The following is a 22,034-nucleotide window of genomic DNA, read 5'->3' as shown; positions in this document are numbered from 1 at the left end:
CTGCAAATAGGGAAAGTTTTATTTCTTCCATTCCTATTTGAATGCCTTTTATTTCTTTTTCTTGCCTAATTTCTCTGACTAGAATTTCCAGTACAATATTGAGTAACAGTGGTGACAGTGGGCATCCTTGTCATATCCCTGATCTTAGGGGAAAAGCTTTTAGTCTTTCACCATTAAATACACCGTAAGCTGAGGATTTTTCATATATACCTTTGTTCGTTTACAAGCTGCCAGAATGCAATATACCAGAACTGGATTGGCTTTAAAAAGGGGAATTTAATAAGTTACAAGTTCACAATTCTAAGCCTATAAAAATGTCCACACTAAGGCATTCAAGGAAAGATACCTTAATTTAAGGAAAGCCAATAGGCTCCCTTGCTTTCAGCCTTTGTTCCTGTTAGAGTTCCTTACTTTGCTTTTCCAGGGCTGGTTTTCATCTCTTGGCTTCCCTTGGCTACCTCCAGGTTCTGTCTTACTTAACATATCATAGTAAAATCTGCTGTGCTCCAAACATCTCCAAACATCCGTATCTCTGTTCTCTAAGTATTGACATCTGTGTCAGCTTCTTTCTGAAGTTCCTGTCACCTCTGTTGTTCCCGTCATTTCTGGCTTTCTCCAAAATATTTCCTCTTTTAAAGGATTCCAGTAGATTAATCAAGACCCTCTGGCATGGGTGGAGTCACATTCCATCTAATCAAAAATACACAGTCACAGCTGGGCGTTCACATCTCTGTGGAGATAATCACATCAAAGATTCTAACCTACAATATTGAATTAAGATTAGAAGAAATAGCTGCCCTACAAGATTGAAGCGGGTTTGAAACATGGCTTTTCTGGGGGTACATAATACTTTCAAACCAGCACATACCCTTAATCATGTTGAGGAAATTTATTCCTCGTTTTCTAAGTGTTTTTATCAAGAAGTGGTATTAGATTTTATCACATGCATTTTTTTTTGTGTTAGTTGAAATAGTCATGGGTTTTTTTTTCCCTTTGTTATATTGATGTGGTGTATTACATTAGTTGATTTTCTTATGTTGAGCTACCTTGCATACCTGGGGTAAATGCCACTTGATCATGAAGTATAATTCTTTTAATATACAGTTTGCTAGTATTTTGTTGAGGGTTTTTACATTTATATTCATGAGAGATATTAGTCTGTAATTTTCTTTTTTGTAGAGTCTTTATCTGGCTTTGGTATGAGTGTGATTTTGGCCTTATAGAATGAATTAGGAAGTGTTTCTCACAGAATGAATTAGGAAGTACTCCTTCTTAAATTTTTAGAAGAGTTTGAGCAGGATTGGTATTAATTCTTCTTGGAATGTTTGGTAAAATTCCCTTGTGAAGCCATCCAGGCCTGGGCTTTTCTTTATTAGGAAATTTTTGATTATTGATTTGATCTCTTTACTAGTTATTGCTTTGTTGAGATCTATTTCTTCTCAAGAAGAGTCATTGTAGTTAATTTGTGTGTTTATAGAAATTTGTCCATTTCATCTAGGTCATCTAATTTGTTGGCGTATAGTTGTTCATAGTATCCTCTTCTAGTCCTTTTACATTTCAGTGGTATTGGTAATAGTGTTCACTTTTCATTTCTGATTTTAGACATTTGTGTCCTCTCAGTTTCTTTATCAGTTTAGCTAAAGGTTTGTCAATTTTATTGATCTTTTCAAAGAACCAACTTTTGGTTTTGTTAATTTTCCCTATTGTTTCAAAATTCTCTATTTCATTTATTTCCACTCTGATCTTTGTTATTACCTGCCTGTTTTGGGTTTAATATGCTTTTCTTTTCCTGGTTCTTCCAGTTTTGAAGTTAGATCTGCAATTTGAAGTCTTTCTTCTTTTTTAAACATCTGATCTATAAATTTTCCTCTAAGCCCTGCTTTTGCTGCATCTCACAAGTTTTGGAATGTTGTATTTTTATTGTCATTTGCCTCAAGATATTTTCTAATTTCCCTTGTGATTTCCTCTTTAACCCATTGGTTGCTCAAGAGTACATTGTTTAATTTCCACATATTTGAGGATTTTCCACTTATCCCTCTGTTATTGATTTCCAGCTTCATTCTATTGTGGTTGGAGAAGATGCATTATATGATTTCCATCTTTTAAAATTTATTGAGACTTCTTTTGTTACCTAATAGTAATGCCTGGAGAATGATTCATGTGTACTTGAGAAGAATATGTGTTCTGTTGTTTTTGGGTGAAATTCTATATATACCTCTTAGTATATATAGATCTAGGTGGTTTAGAGTATCAGTCAAGTCTTGTATTTCTTTATTGATATTCCATTTAGATGTTCTATTCAATATTCAAAGAGATATGTTAAAGTCTCCTACTGTTAATGTGGAAGCTTCAATTGCTCCCTTCAAATCTGTCAGTATTTGCTTTATATATTTGGGGGCTCTGCTGTTAAGTGTATATATATTTATAATTATTGCCTTTTCTTGTTGGATTTTCCCTTTTATCAGTATATAATGACCATCTTTGTCCCTTGTAACTGTTTTTGACTTTGTTTATCTTATCTGATAGTTGCTGCAGCTCTCTTTTTTCATGTTGTATATTTTTCCATACTTTTACTTTCTACCTACTTATGTTTGAATTTTAGGTGAGTTTCTTGTAGACAGCATATAGTTGGGCCATGCTTTTTTATCCATTCTAACAGTCTCTGCCTTTTGATTGGAAAGTTTAATCCATTTACATTTAAAGTCACTACTGATAATGCAGAACTTTGTTCTGCCATTTTGCTATTTAGTCTTTGTGAGTCTTATATCTTTTTTGTCCCTTAATTCTTCTATTAATGCTTACTTTCATATATATTTGGTTTATTTGTATTGTACTATATTGAATCTCCTCTCTTTTCTATCTGGATATATTTTCCATAGATTTTCATTGTAGTTATCATTGGGTTAAAATTTATCATCCTCAATATTTAACAGTTATGTTTGATTTGATACCAACTTGACTTCAATAGTATACATATACACCATTCCTTTATCCACCACCATCCCTCCACTGTTTTTTTTTTTTTTGCTCTCCTTTTCTTTATTGAAATATTTTATCTGGATGTACATGAAAATTAATTAATTCCTTTTACTTTATGACTGTGAAATAACCACTCTGTCCAATAGAGTCAGTAATTTCTAAAATTAAGGTGATTAAAGTAAGTTGTAAAAACATTATCAATTGAGACTTTTTTTTTGCATTTACAACTAATCCATTGTAAACAAATAGTCTTAAAAACAAAATTTTTGAGTAAGTGCATTAAAACCAGGTACAGATAAGAAAGTACAAGGAGTTCATTGGTAATACTATACCAAATAGATAAGAAGTAAAATTGATTTATACTGTAAGTTATATAAGTAAATAATAAAGCTCCTATCAATGTTTCTTGCATGTATGAATACATTTCTTCTATAAATAACATAGTACTCCATTTCATGCACTTCAATAGAATCAACTCCTTAGAAAAAGACTGTATAGATCTAATAAACTCCCAGATTATATGCTTCTTTTTCTTTTATCAATTTCCTGAAATTTAACATAAGCAGGAAAGTCTTTTCAGTAAATTGAACACTTAAGTCTAAAAATGTCTTGAAGAGCTCTGGCAAATTACATATATCCCATGTTGCTTTTGGTTTCCCATTTCTTCTTTGCTTCAAACCCTCATACAAGCTTCTTCTTTTTCGAGCAATCTGTAAATTTTCAGCTGCCTTCTTTTTTGTTACTTGCTACAAGTTATATCTTTGTATATTGCATGTCCAAAACGATGGACTTATCATTACTTTTTATGTATTTGCATTTTTGCACCTGTAGGAAGTAAGAAGAGGAGTTACATGCCAAAAAATACAATACAATAGTACTGGCATTTATGATTACCCTAATGATTTATCGGAGATCTTTATTTCTTTATACTACTTTGAACACTCTCTAGTGTACTTTCCTTTTAATCCGAAGACTCCATTTACCATAGCTTATCAGATAGGTCTAGTGGTGATGAACTCTCTCAGCTTTTATTTATCTGGGAATGTCCTAACCTCTCCCTCATTTTTGAAAGAAAGTCTCACCATATATAAAATTCTTGTTGGCAATTTTTTTTTTGGGGGGGTGGTTTAAGTATTTCAACCCACTGCTTTCTTTCCTCCATGGTTTCTGATGAGAAACTGAGAATCTAATTAGGACTCCTTTGTACATAACATGTTACTTTTCTCTTGAGGCCTTTAGAACTCTTTCCTTGTCCTTTAGATTCAATTGTTTGATAAGTATTTGAAGGAGCATATTTTTCTTTAGGTTTATCCTGTTTGATATTTTCTGGGCTTCTTGGATGTATTCATGTCTTTTGCTAAGTTTGGGGAGTTTTCTGTCAATATTTCTTTCAATATTACTTCTGCTCTTTTTTTTTTCTTCTAGGTACCCCCTAATATATATATTGATAAATATGCATATTGATTTGTTTGGTGGTGTCTCAGAGGCCTTTTAGGCTATTTTTGCTTTTTATAATTCTTTTTTCTTCCTACTCCTCAGCCTGACTCATTTCAGTAGTCTTGTCTTCAAGTTCACTGATTCTTTTGCCCGCTCCTATCTACTACTGAAACCTTTCTGTGAATTTTTCATTTCAGTTATTGTAGTTTCAACTATAGAAGATCTATTTGGTTCATTTTTAAAATGTCTATCTTATTACTGAGATTCTCATATTGTCTATTCATTGTTTTCCTGATATCTTTTAGTTCTTTCTCTGTATTTTACTTCATCTCTTTGAGCATATTGAGGGTCATTTTTTAAAAGTCCTTGTTTGGTACGCCACAGTCTAGTGATCTATGTTGGTGTTTTCTGGATTTTCATCCTCTTCTTTGGATTTACCATCATTTCCTCTTTCTTTGTCTGTCTGGTAATATTTTGTTGTATATTATACATTTCAATATTTTAAAATGTTAACTCTGGAATTTATTCCAAGAGGTGTCTCTTTCTTGAGTTTATAACCAGCTAGTAATATGACAGAGATTTTTTAGAGAGTTTACCCTGCTATGGGAAGGTCCACCAAGGTGAATGCGAAGTACAGGGTGCTCCCTGTGTTTTCTGGTCCTGTGTCTTCTCCTAGATTTGTGCTTGCTAGTGGCTTTAGGAGTACCCCCTTTTACAGGAATTTGAATGCCCTGTCTTCTCCCCAAGGGACAGAACTTCTCCCTCTCCTTGGATATTCCACTTCCAGACTTAAAGCAGTTAAGCCTTTGTCCCAGGCTGTTCACCTCAATTGTTTCTTTTTTTTTTCATTCATGAGTAACCTTTGTTCTTTTTGCTGCAATTGCCAATACCGTCTTTTAAAAAATTTTCCTCTAAGAAGTTATTGATGGTGCATAAGAATCCCATTTATATGTTTTAAAAATTTTTATTAATAAAACCAATCAAAATACCATATGAACATTCTTTTTTATCACATAATTGTATATTCATCATCATAATCATTTCTTAAACATTTACATCAATTCAGAGAAGGAAATAAAAAGAAAACATAAAAAAATCATAGATACCATACCCCCCACCCCTCCCTTTCATTGATCACTAGCATTTCTTTTTTTAATTTTATTTTTATTAATAAAACCAATCACATATAATATTAACATTCTTTTTTCATCACATAGTATATTCATCATCATGATCATTTCTTAAAACATTTGCATCAATTCAGAAAAAGAAATAAAAAGAAAACTGAAAAAAAAATTCATACATACCATATCTCTTACCCTCCTATTCATGATCACTAGCATTTCAAGCTATTAAATTTATTTTAACATTTGTCTCCCCTATCATTTATTTATTTTTAATCCATACGTTTTACTCATCTGTTGATAAGTAGATAAAAGGAGCATCAGACACAAGGTTTTCACAATTACACAGTCACATTGTGAAAGCTATATCATTATACAATCATCCTCAAGAAACATGGCTACTGGAACACAGCTCTACATTTTCAGGCAGTTCCCTCCAGCCTCTCCATTATATCTTGGATAACAAGGTGATATCTACTTAATGCATAAGAATAACCTCCAGGATAACCTCTCTACTCTGTTTGGAATCTCTCAGCCATTGACACTTTGTCTCATTTCACTCTTCCCCCTTTTGATCGAGAAGGTTTTATCAATCCCTTGATGCTGGGTCTCAGCTCATTATAGAGTTTTTCTCAATCCCTTGATGCTAAATCTCAGCTCATTCTGGGATTTCTGTCCCACGTTGCCAGGAAGATACACACCCTTGGTAGTCATGTCCCACATAGACGGGGAGGGTGGTGAGTCTGCTCGGTGTGTTGGCTGGAGAGAGAGATGTGTTGCTCACATCTGAGCAACAAAAGAGGTTCTCTTGGGGGTGACTCCTAGACCTAATTTTAAGTAGGCTTGACCTATCCCCTGTGGGGTTAAATTTCATATGAACTAACCCCAAGACTGGGGGCTCAGCCTATAGCTTTGGTTCTCCACACTGCTTGTGAGAATATCAGGAATTCAACTTGGGGAAGTTGAGTTTTCCCCGGTTCTCACCATTCCCTGAAGGGGACTTTGCAAATACTTTTCCACCCACTGATCAAATCATTCTGGGATTCATCAGGGCATCACCTGGACAAACCAACAAAATCTCATGTCCTATACAAAGTTCCATGTACTTAAGGTGTTCAATCAACTATCTACATAAGTTATATTAGGAGATGCACTAGTCAAAGTATAGATTTGTACCAAATAAACGTTTTTTGCTTTAGTCTCACACATTAGTTGAAATTTTAAAATATTAAGTACCATCTATTTTCAGCACACTGCAGTAATGACATTCTTTTGTTCTTCCTCATGCAAAAACATTTTTTTAATTTGTACATTTATTCACTATCATTATACACTCTAGGCATTCCTAGATTACACCATCTCAATCTTTATCATCTATCTTTCTTTGTGATTTCATTTATGTCCCAGCCCTCCTCCCTCTGTCATTCTCATATGCAGCTTCATTCAGTGTTTTAACATAATTGCATTACAGTTAGGTAATATTGTGCTGTCCATTTCTGAGTTTTTATATTCAGTCCTGTTGCACAATCTGTATCCCTTCAGCTCCAATTACCCAATATCTTACCCTATCTCCTGACGGGCTCTGTTACCAAATTAATATTCCAAGTTTATTCACTAATGTCAGTTCATACCAGTGAGACCATACAGTATTTGTCCTTTTGTTTCTGGCTAATCACACTCAGCATAATGTCCTTAAGGTCCATTCATGTTGTTACATACTTCATAACTTTATTCTGTCTTACAGCTGCATAATATTCCATCTTATGTAAATGTCACAGTTTGTTTAGCCAACTGTCTGTGATGGACGTTTTGGCTGTTTCCATCTCTTGGTAATTGTTAATAATGCTGCTATAAACATTGGTGTGTAAATGTCCATTTGTGTCCTTGGTCTCATGTCCTTTGAGTAGAGACAGCATATAAATGGGTCCTGTTTTTTAATCCATTCTGCCAGACTATGTCTTTTGATTGGAGAGTTTAATCCATTAATATTCAGTGTTATTACTGCATGGGTAGTACTTTCTTCTACTATTTTGCCTTCTAGATTTTATATGTCATATCTAATTTTCCTTCTTTTTACCTTTACTCATAGTCTTCCTTTCTACACTCTTCTCCACACCTCTCTCTTCTGTCTTCGTATCTGTCTCTAGTGTTCCCTTTAGTATTTCTTGCAGAGCTGGTCTCTTGGTCACAAATTCTCTCAGTGATTTTTTGTCTGAAAATGTTTTAATTTCTCCTTCATTTTTGAAGGACAGTTTTGCTGGATATAGAATTCTTGGTTGGCAGTTTTTCTCTTTTAATAATTTAAATATATTATCCCACTGTCTTCTCGCCTCCATGGTTTCTGCTGAGAGATCTGCGCATAGTCTTATTGGGCTTCCCTTGTATGTGACGGATTGCTTTTCTCTTGCTGCTTTCAAGATCCTCTCTTTCTCTTTGACCTCTGACATTCTGATTATTAAATGTCTTGGAGTATGTCTATTTGGATCTATTCTCTTTGGGGTACATTGCACTTTTTGGATCTGTAATTTTAAGTCTTTCATAAGAGTTGGGAAATTTTCAGTGATAATTTCCTCCATTAGTTTTTATCCTCCTTTTCCCTTCTCTTCTCCTTCTGGGACACCCACAACACGTATATTCATGCACTTCATATTGTCTTTCATTTCCCTGAGTCCCTGCTCATATTTTTCCATTTTTTTCCCTGTAGTTTCTGTTTCTTGTCGGATTTCAGATGTTCTGTCTCTCGAAATCTACCACTGTAGGTTTCCATTGTTTTTTTCATCTCTTCTACTGTGGCTTTCATTCCCATAAGTTCTGTGATTTGTTTTTTCAGACTTTCAGTTTCTTCTTTTTTTTCTTTCCTTGCCTTCTTTATATCCTCCCTCAATTCATTGATTTGGTTTTTGATGAGGTTTTCCATGTCTGTTCGTACATTCTGAATTAATTGTTTCAGCTCCTGTATGTCATTTGAATTGTTGGTTTGTTCCTTTGACTGGGCCATATCTTCAATTTTCCTAGTGTGATTTGTTATTTTTTGCTGGCATCTAGGCATTTAATGACCTTAATTAGTTTATTCTGGAGATTGCTTTCACTTCTTTTATCTAGGGTTTTCTTGCTGGATGAATTTGTTGTCTATCTGTTCTTTGACATTCCATTCAGCTTTATCTGGACCTTTAGCTTAAGTTTTGTTTAACAGAGGAGAATTTTTCAGTTCTTGTTTTCTTGTTTCTTGCCCTGCTTGTGTGGTGCCTTCCCCCCACACACACACACTTAGGAGGGTCTACTTAGATATTATAGACCCCAGCCAGATTTTCCCAGACCAAACTGGCCTCCTATCAGAAAGAAAGAGTCACCTGCGTCGGTTTTCCCTGAGGGTGAGACCCAGCAGGTTGAAAGACATTCCTGTGAAGTCTCTGGACTGTTTTTCTTATCCTGTCCAGTATGTGGCGCTTATATGACTGCAGGTCCCACCAGCATAAGATGATGCGGTACCTTTAACTTTGGCAGACTCTTCCTGCTGGGGGCGTGGTGGAGACAGAGGAGAGGTTGTAGGCTGGTTTTAATGGCTTCAAATTACCAAGCCCTGGTGTCTGAATTCCTTGATGGAGGGATTCCACCTGGGTGGGGCTTCACCCCTCCCCTGGGGAAGGCACAAGCTCCAGACAATCCCCCAAAAGAGCTCACTTCTGCCTATGCCTGGGGCAGTTGCAGCCTGAAAAGTCCTGCTGCTGCAGTCAAGCCTTTGTAGATACACAGCCACAAAAACCTCTGTGTCCTTCTTCTTTATTTCCCCCTTTTTCTGTCAGTCCTGCCCCCTTGGCACCGGGGCAAAAATGAGCAACCTCTGCTTTGATCAGGTTCACCGAAGCTGGGGGCCTATTTTTAGTAGTCAGAATTTGTTAATTAGTTCCACAATTGGCGTTTGATTGTGCCCAGTCCCTGCTGCTGGTAAAGTCCTTTCCTCTCCCCTCTGGGAAGTGGCCTGTGGGGGAGGGGCGCTGGCCGCCACAGCTTTGGGAACTCACGGTTCTGGGGGGTGCTCGCAGCCAGTCCAGCTGGTCCAGATTGGGGTACACTGTGTGTCTGGTCACTATTGTGGCTCTGGGAGCTGTTCTGTACTGTTACTGGTTATTTAGTAGTTGTTCTGGAGGACAAACTAAAATGTGCACATTGTTAAGCCGCCATCTTGACCCGGAAGTCGAAAGGTTTTTCTATGAAGCACTCCGTTTTTGTGCAGTATGTGGCTCTCGTCTGCCTGCAGGTCCCATCAGCATAAAGTGATGTGGTACCTTTAACTTCAGCATATTCTCCCTGCTGGGGGCATGGTGGAAACAGAGGAAAGGTTGTAGTCTGGTTTTAATCGCTTCACTTTTCAAGACCCTGGGGTCTGAACTCCTTGAGGGAGGGATCCATCTGAGTTGGGTCCCACCTCTCTCCTGGGGAAGGCACAGGCTCCAGACAAACAGTCAAGCTTAATTCTGCCTGTGCCGGGGGCAGTGGAGCCGGAGAAGCTTTGTAGCTGTATCCAAAGAGTAGTCAACCTATAGAAACACAGCCATGAAAATGAAAGAGAAAAATCCTTTTCAGAGCAGGACCCCCCATTCCTAGGGTTTGCCAATCAAGAGCTTAAGTTGGTACGTTCCTCTGTGTATCTCCAGGTCCTATGTGCCCCCTCCTTTCCTTCAGGGCCCAGACCTTTTCAAATCCAAAGAAACCTGTTTTTTTTTTTTTTTCTTTTTCTGTCAGCCTTGCCCCCAGTGTGCGGGGGCAAAAACCAGCAAGGTCCGCTTTTACTCCAGGTTCAGCTGAGCTGGGGGCCTATTTTTAGTAGTCAGAATTTGTTAATTAATTCCGCAATTGGAGTTTGGTTGGGCTCAGCCCCTGCTGCTGGTAAAGTCTCTTACCTTTCCCTCTGGGAAGCAGCCTGTGGGGGAGGGGCGCCGGCCACCGCAGCTTGGGGAATTCACGGTTCTGGGGTGGCTCGCAACCAGTCCAGCTGGTCCAGACTGGGGTACGCTGTGTGTCCTGTCACTGATGTGGCCACAGCAGTTGTTCTGTACTGTTCCTAGCTATTTATTAGCTTCTCTGGAGGATGAACTAAATCTCACACCTCGCTAAGCCTCCGTCTTGGCCCCTCCTCCTCACCTCAGTTGTTTCTTACACTGTTTTCGCTGTCTAAAGCTGCTTTTGCCTGGAGAGCAAATTTGGAGTGTAGGGCAGGGAGAGGCATACCAGCAAGTTTTCCAAATCAGTCTTCCCCAGCTGGAAGAAAGCCAGGGCCACACAAAGGGAGCACTGACAGGCCCCATAGTGCCCTGGTGAGGGGATGAAGGGAGAGGGAGCTGCTTCCATGGCTCCCCAAAGATATGCTTTCTTGATCCACCCAACAAATGCAGCCTTTCAGCTGTCCTCTGCAGCTCTGAGAAAGCACACTGTCTTTAAGTTTCCTTTACCACAGTTGTCTGGGGTGGGTTGAAACAATAGCCATCCTCAGAGGCAGACCCCCAGCAATCCGAAGTAGTTAATCAAGAGTCGTGGTCAGTAATCAGCCATATCCACACTGAATCTTGGGGAAGTGGATTTTTATGACCCTTTCTAGTACCAGCAAGCTTCATCAGGGCCTGCTGCAAGAGTAGGGGTTGGGTGATGGTAACCACCATGAAAAAAGAGCAGTGTACTGGTATTTACTGTCATTTACCAGCCCCTTCCTCTTGCTCTTCCCTGGATGCTGTATGATATTCTACTGGACTCCAGTGTTTTGAAATAGTTGATTTAGATGATTCTTGCCTGTTTAATAGTTGCTTTAGTAGAAGGACTGATTCCTGGAGCTTCCCACTGCACCATCTTCCCACAGTCTTCTTAATTTCATAAGACTCCTGGGGGCATGGTGGAAATTTCATAATTTAAAGACTTTAAATTTAATTTAACTCTAATTAAATTTCATAATTTAAAGTTATCTGCTAATGTAACAAAGCTGTTTACTAAGATAACAGCAGCTCACTTTGGAGTGTTTTGACTCTTTGAAGCATACATCGTGATATTTTCTCCTAATATGACATTTATCTTAACAAGTAACCAGCACTACATAAAATTTTAATTTACATGGAAAGATTAGAAATCTGAATTTTCACAACTTTTAGATTGGAAAATGACACTAGGAGAGCTTCAAAGCAAGATCTGGGAATATTAACAGGGTGGAAAGAGGGCAGAAATAAGTGGGAGTTTAATTATAGTACCCATTGTGTGTCTGTTGTCAAGTAGATAAGATAACAAAGAGTAACTTAGAGTTGAGATCATTGGTGCTCTTGTAAGCTTCACAGTATTCTTGTAAATGTATTGCAGTACTACTGTTGGGGGTTAGAATGGTCTCTCACTTTTAGAAGAAAATGGAAATTTAAAGAGAGGGGGAGATGGGTAATGGTGCTGTGTGAAAACCTTACTTGTCTTCGACATACCAGTTTGGAAATACTGACTTAGAGAACAGAGCTAAAGTGATGTTCTTTTATAATACAATAGTATACTAAATTTACAAGAACCCCCTTTTTCTCTTGCTAGCCTACTTGACTATTACAATATATTTTAGGAAACTCTGACTGCATGTCCATGAGAACCAAGCTCTTTTTTTTCCCCCCCAGAAAAGTGTGCTGTTTGTGGAACTGCCTGTAAGCATCTGGCTCTTTCTGATAATGTAAGTGTTTATCCCCCTGCCACAAACCGTCTCATCCCATTTTGGCCTATAAGAGGTCTACCAAAAGTACAGATGATGAATAAATTAGCCATGAAACTTTAAAAGACATTAAAAAAAAATTCATAGATAGCAGTTTTTAAGAGAGGGTAAGAATTATTTTTGGTCACTGTTACAGAAGCCTCTATGTCATGCAGTGATGATCTCCCTCTTAAGCACAGTGGAAATGATTCTAGGCATTTTAGAAAGAGTGCTGTGTCTTTCACTATATTTGTCAGAATTTTATTTCATTCCTTTGTGGATATGCTCACTGTTTCTCACATTGTCTTCATAGCTAAAACCTCAGGAGAAGATGTTCTTCAGAAGCCCTGTGGAGACAGCTTTGCAGTATTTTAGTCACATCTCTCAGGTATGAGAAACAAGTGAAGAAAATCTGATTCTCCAGGAATAATTCTAATTGCATCTTATTATTTTATGTAAAGTTTACAATGGAGAACAGTTGTCTTCTCTGTTTGCTTTCTTCTCTGTTGATACAAATCTCAAACAGTTAACTTGACTGACACAGGATCTGTGACAGGCTGTGAAGCCACTATGCAACTGCCATCTTGCCTACACTTCCTAGTTTTAAGTCTTTTTTTAAGAATAAAGGATGTTCTAGGGAGTGTTATCACTTTCTGTAAGATAGGTGCATATTCTAAAAATTGCTTTGAATTATAGGCCTGACCCTGAAAAAGTGAATTTGGTAGTTTAACTTTCAACTCTTAACTTTTTGCTTATAGATGTAATCATGAAGGGATTTCTTGTCACTCATTCTCATTTTTCCATAACGTTTCTTAGTAATGCACATATATATAATTCTTCATTTGTGTTCACAGCTGGTCACCTGAATTTTTAAAAACTTTGTTATTGTAAAATATATATACAGGGTGGGCAATGGTGGCACAGTGGCAGAGTTCTTGCCTGCCATGGTGGAGACCCAGTTCTAGTTTGCTAGCTGCCAGAATGCAGTATAACAGAAATGGAATGGCTTTTAAAAAGGAGAATTTAATAAGTTGCTTGTTTACAGTTCTAAGGCAGAGATAATGTCCCAGTTACAACAAGTCTTTAGAAATGTCCAATCAAAGGTATCCAGGGAAAGATACCTTGGTTCAAGAAGGCCAATGAAGTTCTGGGTTTCTCTCTCATCTGAGAGGGCACATGATGAACAGTCACAGTTTCTCTCTCATCTGGAAAGGCACATGGCAAGCAAGGTCAGGGTTCCTCTCTCATCAGGAAGGGCACATGGCGAACATGGTGTCACCTGCTAGCTTCTTCTCCTAGCTTCCTGTTTCATGAAGCGCCCTGCGAGGCATTTTCCTTTTTCATCTCCAAAAGTCGCTGGCTGGTGAACTCTGCTTCTCATGGCTATGTCGTTCTGCTTTGCTCTCTCTGAATCTCTTTCATTCTCCAAAATGTTTCCTTTTTTATAGGACTTCAGAAACTAATCAAGACCCACCCAAGTGGATGGAGACACACCACTACCTAATCCATTCTAACAGCCACTCTTGATTAAATCACATCTCCAGGGAGATGATCTAATTACACTTTCAAACATACAATTACTGAATAGGAATTAGGCTACCTTTACAAAGGGGGTTAGGATTAAAACATGGCTTTTCTAGGGTACATACATCATTTCAAACCAGCACACCCGGGTTTGCTTCCTAGTGCCTGCCCATGCAAAAAATAAACTAAAATAAAATAAATAATATATATATATATATATGTATGTATAATATACATACAAAGTAAAGAAAGAAAAAAACAATGGTTGCCTGAATTTTAAAAACATTTTTCTTTTCTTGATACATCATATATTGAAACGCCATTAACTTGAACTTAGACTTGGGCAGGAGCAATAGGAATGCAGAAGACAGTGCAGAGAAGACAGGACAGCCCTTTAAGAGAGCTCCCAAATTGTAAAAACTCTATTTTCCTCTTCTACTCCCCAGGTTGCTACTGAGATTATTTTATAGCCTCATGGGATTCCTATCTTGGCATGTTTCTTGACATTTTAAGTGTTCCCTTCTCCTTGGCTGTTACTGCTCATTCTTACGAGAGGACCCCTTTCCTAACCTCCTAAACGTAGAGATGATCCTTAGTTATTTTGTGCTTGAAGATGGAAGATTTAATTTTTGTTCAGTGTCTCACCCCTTAATCCTAACTCTGGAGATAGAAGAAGGGGAATCAAGGTTTTGGGTACATCCTGCTTTTAGCTGCATGGGTAAGCAATCATTTGTAGAGATAAAATCCAACTGAGACTCAAGGAGAAATGTAAACAAGGTCATTTGAACAAGAGAAAGAGAGAAGACTTATGGTTAATAACTAAACCCAGAGTTAGTTAATGATCAGTAGGGAAATTAGAGGTAGTCTGGATCATACCCTGCCTAATCATGAGACCAATTATACATGGTCAAATAGTCAAGATAAAATAAATGGAAAGAGTCAGTTAATCATTATTTTGGTAAAGGGACAGTTTTGTGAAATCGACAAAGTCTGAAAATGTGCTTTCCTAATTTGTGAAGTTGAATAACTGATCCAGTTAATATCTAGTTTGCCTCATTCAGGCTTCTGCTAAAATTTTCTTTCCTCAGGAAGACTTTTCTTGACTCTTGTATTTTATTTTTATTATTATTTTTTTTATCATCACATAGTTGTATAATCATCATTATGATAATTTCTTAGAACATTTGCATCAATTCAGAAAAAGAAATGAAAACTGAAAAAAATCATACATACCATACCCCTTATCCCTCCCTTTCATTGATCACTAGCATTTCAATCTACTAAATTTATGTTAACATTTGTTCCCCCTATTATTTATTTATTTTTAATCCATGTGTCTCACTCATCTGTCCATAAGGTAGATAAAAGAAGCATCAGACACGAGGTTTTCACAATCACACAGTTACATTGCAAAGGCTATCTCATTATACCATCATCTTCAAGAAACATGGCCACAGGAACACAGCTCTACATTTTCAGGCAGTTCCCTCTGACCTCTCCGTTACACCTTAACTAAAAAGGTGATATCTATTTAATGCGTAAGAATAACTTCCAGGATAACCTGTCTACTCTGTTTGGAATCTCTCAGCCATTGACACTTTATTTTGTCTCATTTCCCTCTTCCCCCTTTCGGTCGAGAAGGTTTTCTCAATCCCTTGGTGCTGAGTCCCAGCTTATTCTAGGATTTCTGTCCCACATTGTCAGGAAGGTGCACACCCCTGGGAGTTATGTCCCACATAGCTGACTTGTATTTTAAATAATAGCCCCAATGCTCTTTACTCCTTACCCTACTTTACTTTTCATCATTGCTCATATCTCTAACATATTATATATGTTTGTTTATTACCCGAAACTCACACTGGAATATAAGCTCTACAAAGGCAGAGATTTAGCCAGTTTTGTTTAGTATTGTATCCCAGCTCTTCGAGTAGTTCTTAATATGTAGTGGACATTAAAAAAAAATGTTGTAGAATGAATGAATGGACTGTTCATCTAAATATCCATTTGTGTTATAACCATCCCCAGCCTCTGTAATGACCTGACACATGCAGTTTTCTGCTGCACTCTGGTAAGTTGATCAAACTGCCTATTTTGAATTCTTTATCCACCTCTGTGTAATTTTTTAAAGTTATCTTTGGAGATTGGAGAGACCAACGTGGACCTTAGGTCATGGGCTGCACATTTATCCATCTTTCAAATGTATGCCATAATTTTCTCTCCTTTGGTAAAACTGTCCCTGATACCTGTAGGAAGATTTTTGTTCTGTCTTTTGTACTCCTCGTATACCTTGTTCTTAAATCTGCAAGGGTATTTAACTCTGTAAAAGTGTATATTTTATTTGTTCATATGCTTGTTTTTCTCACTAAACTGTGAACTTACCGAAGGCAGGTATCATCTTTGTATTACCCAATACCTGATTAGGTACCTGGCACAATGCCTAATCTGGGTACTTGGCACAAATAGATGCATAAGAAATGTTTGTTAAATGAATGAAAGCACATTAAGACAGGGAGAGAAGGATGATTCAAGATAAGGTTAGAGAGGGGCTTGGGACTAGATGAGATCATCCAGAATAAGAGTCCCTTCAATATCAAGAATTTAGGTAGCAAAGGAGAAATTAGCAAAAGAATATGAGAAGGAGTTCCGGGTCAAGATGGCAGCTTAACAACATGCACGTTTTAGTTCGTCCTCCAGAACAACTACTAAATAACCAGAAATAGTACAGAACAGTTCCTGGGGCCACGTCAGTGACCAGACACACAGCGTACCCCAGTCTGGACCAGCTGGACCAGCTGCGAGCCCCCCAAAACCGTGAGTTCCCAAAGCTGCGGCAGCCAGTGCTCCTCCCCAACAGGCCGCTTCCCAGAGGGGAAAGGAAAGGACTTTACCAGCAGCAGGGACTGGGCACAATCAAACGCCAATTGTGGAACTAATTAACAAATTCTGACTACTAAAAATAGGCCCCCAGCTTCGGTGAACCTGATCAAAGCAGAGGTTGCTCATTTTTGCCCCGGTGCCAAGGGGGCAGGACTGACAGAAAAAGGGGGAAATAAAGAAGAAGGACACAGAGGTTTTTGTGGCTGTGTATCTACAAAGGCTTGACTGCAGCAGCAGGACTTTTCAGGCTGCAACTGCCCCAGGCATAGGCAGAAGTGAGCTCTTTTGGGGGATTGTCTGGAGCTTGTGCCTTCCCCAGGGGAGGGGTGAAGCCCCACCCAGGTGGAATCCCTCCATCAAGGAATTCAGACACCAGGGCTTGGTAATTTGAAGCCATTAAAACCAGCCTACAACCTCTCCTCTGTCTCCACCACGCCCCCAGCAGGAAGAGTCTGCCAAAGTTAAAGGTACCGCATCATCTTATGCTGGTGGGACCTGCAGTCATATAAGCGCCACATACTGGACAGGATAAGAAAAACAGTCCAGAGACTTCACAGGAATGTCTTTCAACCTGCTGGGTCTCACCCTCAGGGAAAACCGACGCAGGTGACTCTTTCTTTCTGATAGGAGGCCAGTTTGGTCTGGGAAAATCTGGCTGGGGTCTATAATATCTAAGTAGACCCTCCTAAGTGTGTGTGTGTGGGGGGAAGGCACCACACAAGCAGGGCAAGAAACAAGAAAACAAGAACTGAAAAATTCTCCTCTGTTAAACAAAACTTAAGCTAAAGGTCCAGATAAAGCTGAATGGAATGTCAAAGAACAGATAGACAACAAATTCATCCAGCAAGAAAACCCTAGATAAAAGAAGTGAAAGCAATCTCCAGAATAAACTAATTAAGGTCATTAAATGCCTAGATGCCAGCAAAAAATAACAAATCACACTAGGAAAATTGAAGATATGGCCCAGTCAAAGGAACAAACCAACAATTCAAATGACATACAGGAGCTGAAACAATTAATTCAGAATGTACGAACAGACATGGAAAACCTCATCAAAAACCAAATCAATGAATTGAGGGAGGATATAAAGAAGGCAAGGAAAGAAAAAAAAGAAGAAACTGAAAGTCTGAAAAAACAAATCACAGAACTTATGGGAATGAAAGCCACAGTAGAAGAGATGAAAAAAACAATGGAAACCTACAATGGTAGATTTCAAGAGACAGAACATAGGATTTCAAAACCGGAGGACGGAACACCTGAAATCTGACAAGAAACAGAAACTACAGGGAAAAAAATGGAAAAATATGAGCAGGGACTCAGGGAATTGAAAGACAATATGAAGTGCATGAATATACGTGTTGTGGGTGTCCCAGAAGGAGAAGAGAAGGGAAAAGGAGGATAAAAACTAATGGAGGAAATTATCACTGAAAATTTCCCAACTCTTATGAAAGACTTAAAATTACAGATCCAAAAAGTGCAATGTACCCCAAAGAGAATAGATCCAAATAGACATACTCCAAGACATTTAATAATCAGACTGTCAGAGGTCAAAGAGAAAGAGAGGATCTTGAAAGCAGCAAGAGAAAAGCAATCCGTCACATACAAGGGAAGCCCAATAAGACTATGCGCAGATCTCTCAGCAGAAACCATGGAGGTGAGAAGACAGTGGGATAATATATTTAAATTATTAAAAGAGAAAAACTGCCAACCAAGAATTCTATATCCAGCAAAACTGTCCTTCAAAAATGAGGGAGAAATTAAAACATTTTCAGACAAAAAATCACTGAGAGAATTTGTGACCAAGAGACCAGCTCTGCAAGAAATACTAAAGGGAACACTAGAGACAGATACGAAGACAGAAGAGAGAGGTGTGGAGAAGAGTGTAGAAAGGAAGACTATGAGTAAAGGTAAAAAGAAGGAAAATTAGATATGACATATAAAATCTAGAAGGCAAAATAGTAGAAGAAAGTACTACCCATGCAGTAATAACACTGAATGTTAATGGTTTAAACTCTCCAATCAAAAGACATAGTCTGGCAGAATAGATTAAAAAACAGGACCCATCTATATGCTGTCTCTACTCAAAGGACACAAGGCCAAGGACACAAATGGACATTTACACACCAATGTTTATAGCAGCATTATTAACAATTACCAAGAGATGGAAACAGCCCAAATGTCCATCAACAGACAGGTGGCTAAACAAACTGTGACATTTACATAAGATGGAATATTATGCAGCTGTAAGACAGAATAAAGTTATGAAGTATGTAACAACATGAATGGACCTTAAGGACATTATGCTGAGTGTGATTAGCCAGAAACAAAAGGACAAATACTGTATGGTCTCACTGGTATGAACTGACATTAGTGAATAGACTTGGAATATTTCCTTGGTAATAGAGACCATCAGGACATAGAAATAGGGTGAGATATTGGGTAATTGGAGCTGAAGGGATACAGATTGTGCAACAGGACTGAATATAAAAACTCATAAATGGACAGCACAATAATACCTAACTGTAATGTAATTATGTTAAAACACTGAATGAAGCTGCATGTGAGAATGATAGAGGGAGGAGGGCTGGGGACATAAATGAAATCAGAAAGAAAGATAAATGGTAAAGATCGAGATGGTATAATCTAGGAATCCCTAGAGTGTATAATAATAGTGAAATGTACAATGTACAAATTTTAAAAATGTTTTTGCATGAGAAACAACAAAGAAATGTCATTATTGCAGGGTGCTGAAAATGATAATTAATACTTTAAAATGTCATCTTATGTGTGAGACTAAAGCAAAAAATGTTTATTTGGTACAAAATTTATATTTTGACTAGAGCATTTCCTAATATAACTCATGTAGATAGTTTGATTGAACGTCATAAGTACTTGGAATCTCAGGTAGGACATGAGATTTTGTTGGTTTGTCTAGAGTGATGCCCCGATGAATCCCAGAGTGATTTGATCAGTGACTGGAAAAGTATTTGCAAGCCCCCTTTGGGGAATGGTGAGAGTGGGGAGAAATTCAACTTCCCCAAGTCAAATTCTTGATATTCTCACAAGCAGTGTGGACAATCAAAGCTATAGGCTGAGCCCCCAGTCTTGGGGTTTGATCATATGAAACTTAACCCCACAAAGGATAGGTCAAGTCTACTTAAAATTTAGGCCTAAGAGTCACCCCCAAGAGAGCCTCTTTTGTTGCTCAGATGTGGCTTCTCTCTCCAGCCAACATGACGAGCAGTCTCACCACCCTCCCCCTCTCTGCGTGGGACACGACTCCCAGGGATGTGGACCTTCCTGGCAACGTGGGACAGAGATGAGCTGAGACTCAGCATCAAGGGACTGAGAAAAACCCTAGAATGAGCTGAGAATTAACATCAAGGGATTGAGAGAACCTTCTCGACCAAAGGGGGAAGAGTGAAATGAGACTAAGTGTCAATGGCTGAGAGATTCCAAACAGAGTCGAAAGGTTATCCTGGAGGTTATTCTTATGCATTAAGTAGATATCACCTTGTTGTTCAAGATGTAGTGGAGAGGCTGGAGGGAACTGCCTGAAAATGTAGAGCTGTGTTCCAGTAGCTTTGTTTCTTGATGATGATTAAGCAATGATATAGCTTTCACAATGTGACTCTGTGAATGTGAAAACCTTGTGTCTGATGCTCCTTTTATCTACTATATCAACAGAAGAGTAGAACATATGGAATAAAAATAAATAATAGGGGGAATAAATGTTAAAATAAATTTAGTTTGAAATGCTAGTGGTAAATGAAAGCGAGGGGTAAGGGTTATGGTATGTATAATCTTTTTTTTCTCTCTGTTATCATTTTATTTGTTTTTCTGTTGTCTTTTATTTCTTTTTCTGGAGCAATGCAAATGTTCTAAGAAATGATGAATATGCAACTATATGATGATATTAAGAATTACTGATTGTATATGTAGAATGGAATGATATCAATGTTTTTTTGTTAATTTTTTTAATTAATAAAAAATGGCAAAATGTATATATATTTATATAAATATTATATAGTTATTTATAAAATTAAATAAATAAATAAATAAATAAACACTGATCTGTCTGAGAACACAGCTTCGGAAAAAAAAAAAAAGAATATGAGAAAGAGTAGCAGTGAAAGAGGTGAAAGCCAGGAGTATGTAGTGCCACAGAAGCCAGGAAAGGAAAATGTTCCAAGAAGGAATAAATAATCAGCTCGGTCCAGTGCTGTTAAGCGATGAAGTAAGATGAGGACTAAGAAAGAATGACTAGATTTGATAGTATGAACGTCCTCACAAGAGCACTTAGGTAGAGTCTTGAGAGGAAAATTATGTTGGAGAGCAGTGATGGGTCTTTATCTGCACTCAGTTCACATCACCTCCCAACCCTCTCCTTAACCTTGTGCAGTCTAGCTTCAGATTATTTCATTGAAATGCTCTAGCCAAGGACATCAACAGCCTTCTTATTATCAAATCCAATGAATTGATGTCTCACCGCATTTGATGCCCTCTATCTCCTTGAATCATTTTTCCTTTGGCTACTGTAACTAAGTTCTCTTGTTTCATTTTGGGTTCCACTTCCTCTGTCCATGTCTTGAAAAGTTGTAATTCTCAGAGTTCTATCTTAGATACTCTCCTTACTATTTATACTCTCTATGGATAATCTCTTCTACTCCCAAGGCCTCGGTTACAATCAACACCTGGATGACTTCCAAATCTATTCTTTCCAGTAAGAATCACACTTTGACTGTCAATGCAGAGGAGATTTCTTTGAGCACTATATCAAATTAGATCTCCCCATTTATTCTGTTTTAGCAATCCTTTTGTTTCCTTTATTACATTTAGATAATATGCAACTTTTTATTTATAAATTATATGTTCCATGATTATAAGTTCATAGAGTCAGGTACCAAGTTTGTCTTATTCGTTGTTTTATCCCCTGCAGCGAACACAGTTTTGATGCATAGAGGCATGCAATAAATCTTTGCTTCATGAATGAGAGTTCTCTTTTGAGTTTGAGGCCTATATCCAACTGTTGACTTGATATCTGCTAACACAACATGTCTCAAACTGAGCTCATTATTCTTCTACCCTGCCCCACCAAACACAAACACAAACACACACAGGAAAACTGGCTTCTCTTCCTGTTTTCTATTATAGTGAATGATTAACCACCATCCACATAATAACCAAGCCAAAAACCTAGAAATCATTCTTGATTATTTTCATCTCTTCACAAATCCAGTCCATTATCAAATCATGCTAATTCTGTCTCTATAAAATATCTTGAATCTATCTACTTTATTTCCATCTTTCTAGTTCAGGCTGCTGTAATTTCCCATCTGGGTTACTACAGTAGCCTTCTAACAGATAAATGGCCTCTAGTCATATTTTTT

The 22,034-nt window shown here is 37.8% G+C and overlaps 1 protein-coding gene across 2 annotated transcripts in view; it reads left to right on the top strand.

The window, feature by feature from the left end:
• Positions 1 to 22,034, top strand: part of RNF212B (ring finger protein 212B) — a 96,405-nt gene that overhangs the window by 7,854 nt on the left and 66,517 nt on the right. For both annotated transcript variants that reach the window (XM_077127181.1, XM_077127182.1), the window contains exons 3-4: positions 12,173 to 12,225; positions 12,557 to 12,631. In XM_077127181.1, the coding sequence (XP_076983296.1) occupies positions 12,173 to 12,225; positions 12,557 to 12,631 (128 nt within the window). The remainder of the gene's footprint in view (positions 1 to 12,172; positions 12,226 to 12,556; positions 12,632 to 22,034) is intronic.

This window comes from Tamandua tetradactyla, chromosome 14, assembly GCF_023851605.1.
Source record: "Tamandua tetradactyla isolate mTamTet1 chromosome 14, mTamTet1.pri, whole genome shotgun sequence".
NCBI classification, from domain to species: Eukaryota; Metazoa; Chordata; class Mammalia; order Pilosa; family Myrmecophagidae; genus Tamandua; species Tamandua tetradactyla.
The sequence above is the reverse complement of the archived record's forward strand: the minus strand, read 5'-3'. Positions and strand labels throughout refer to the sequence as shown.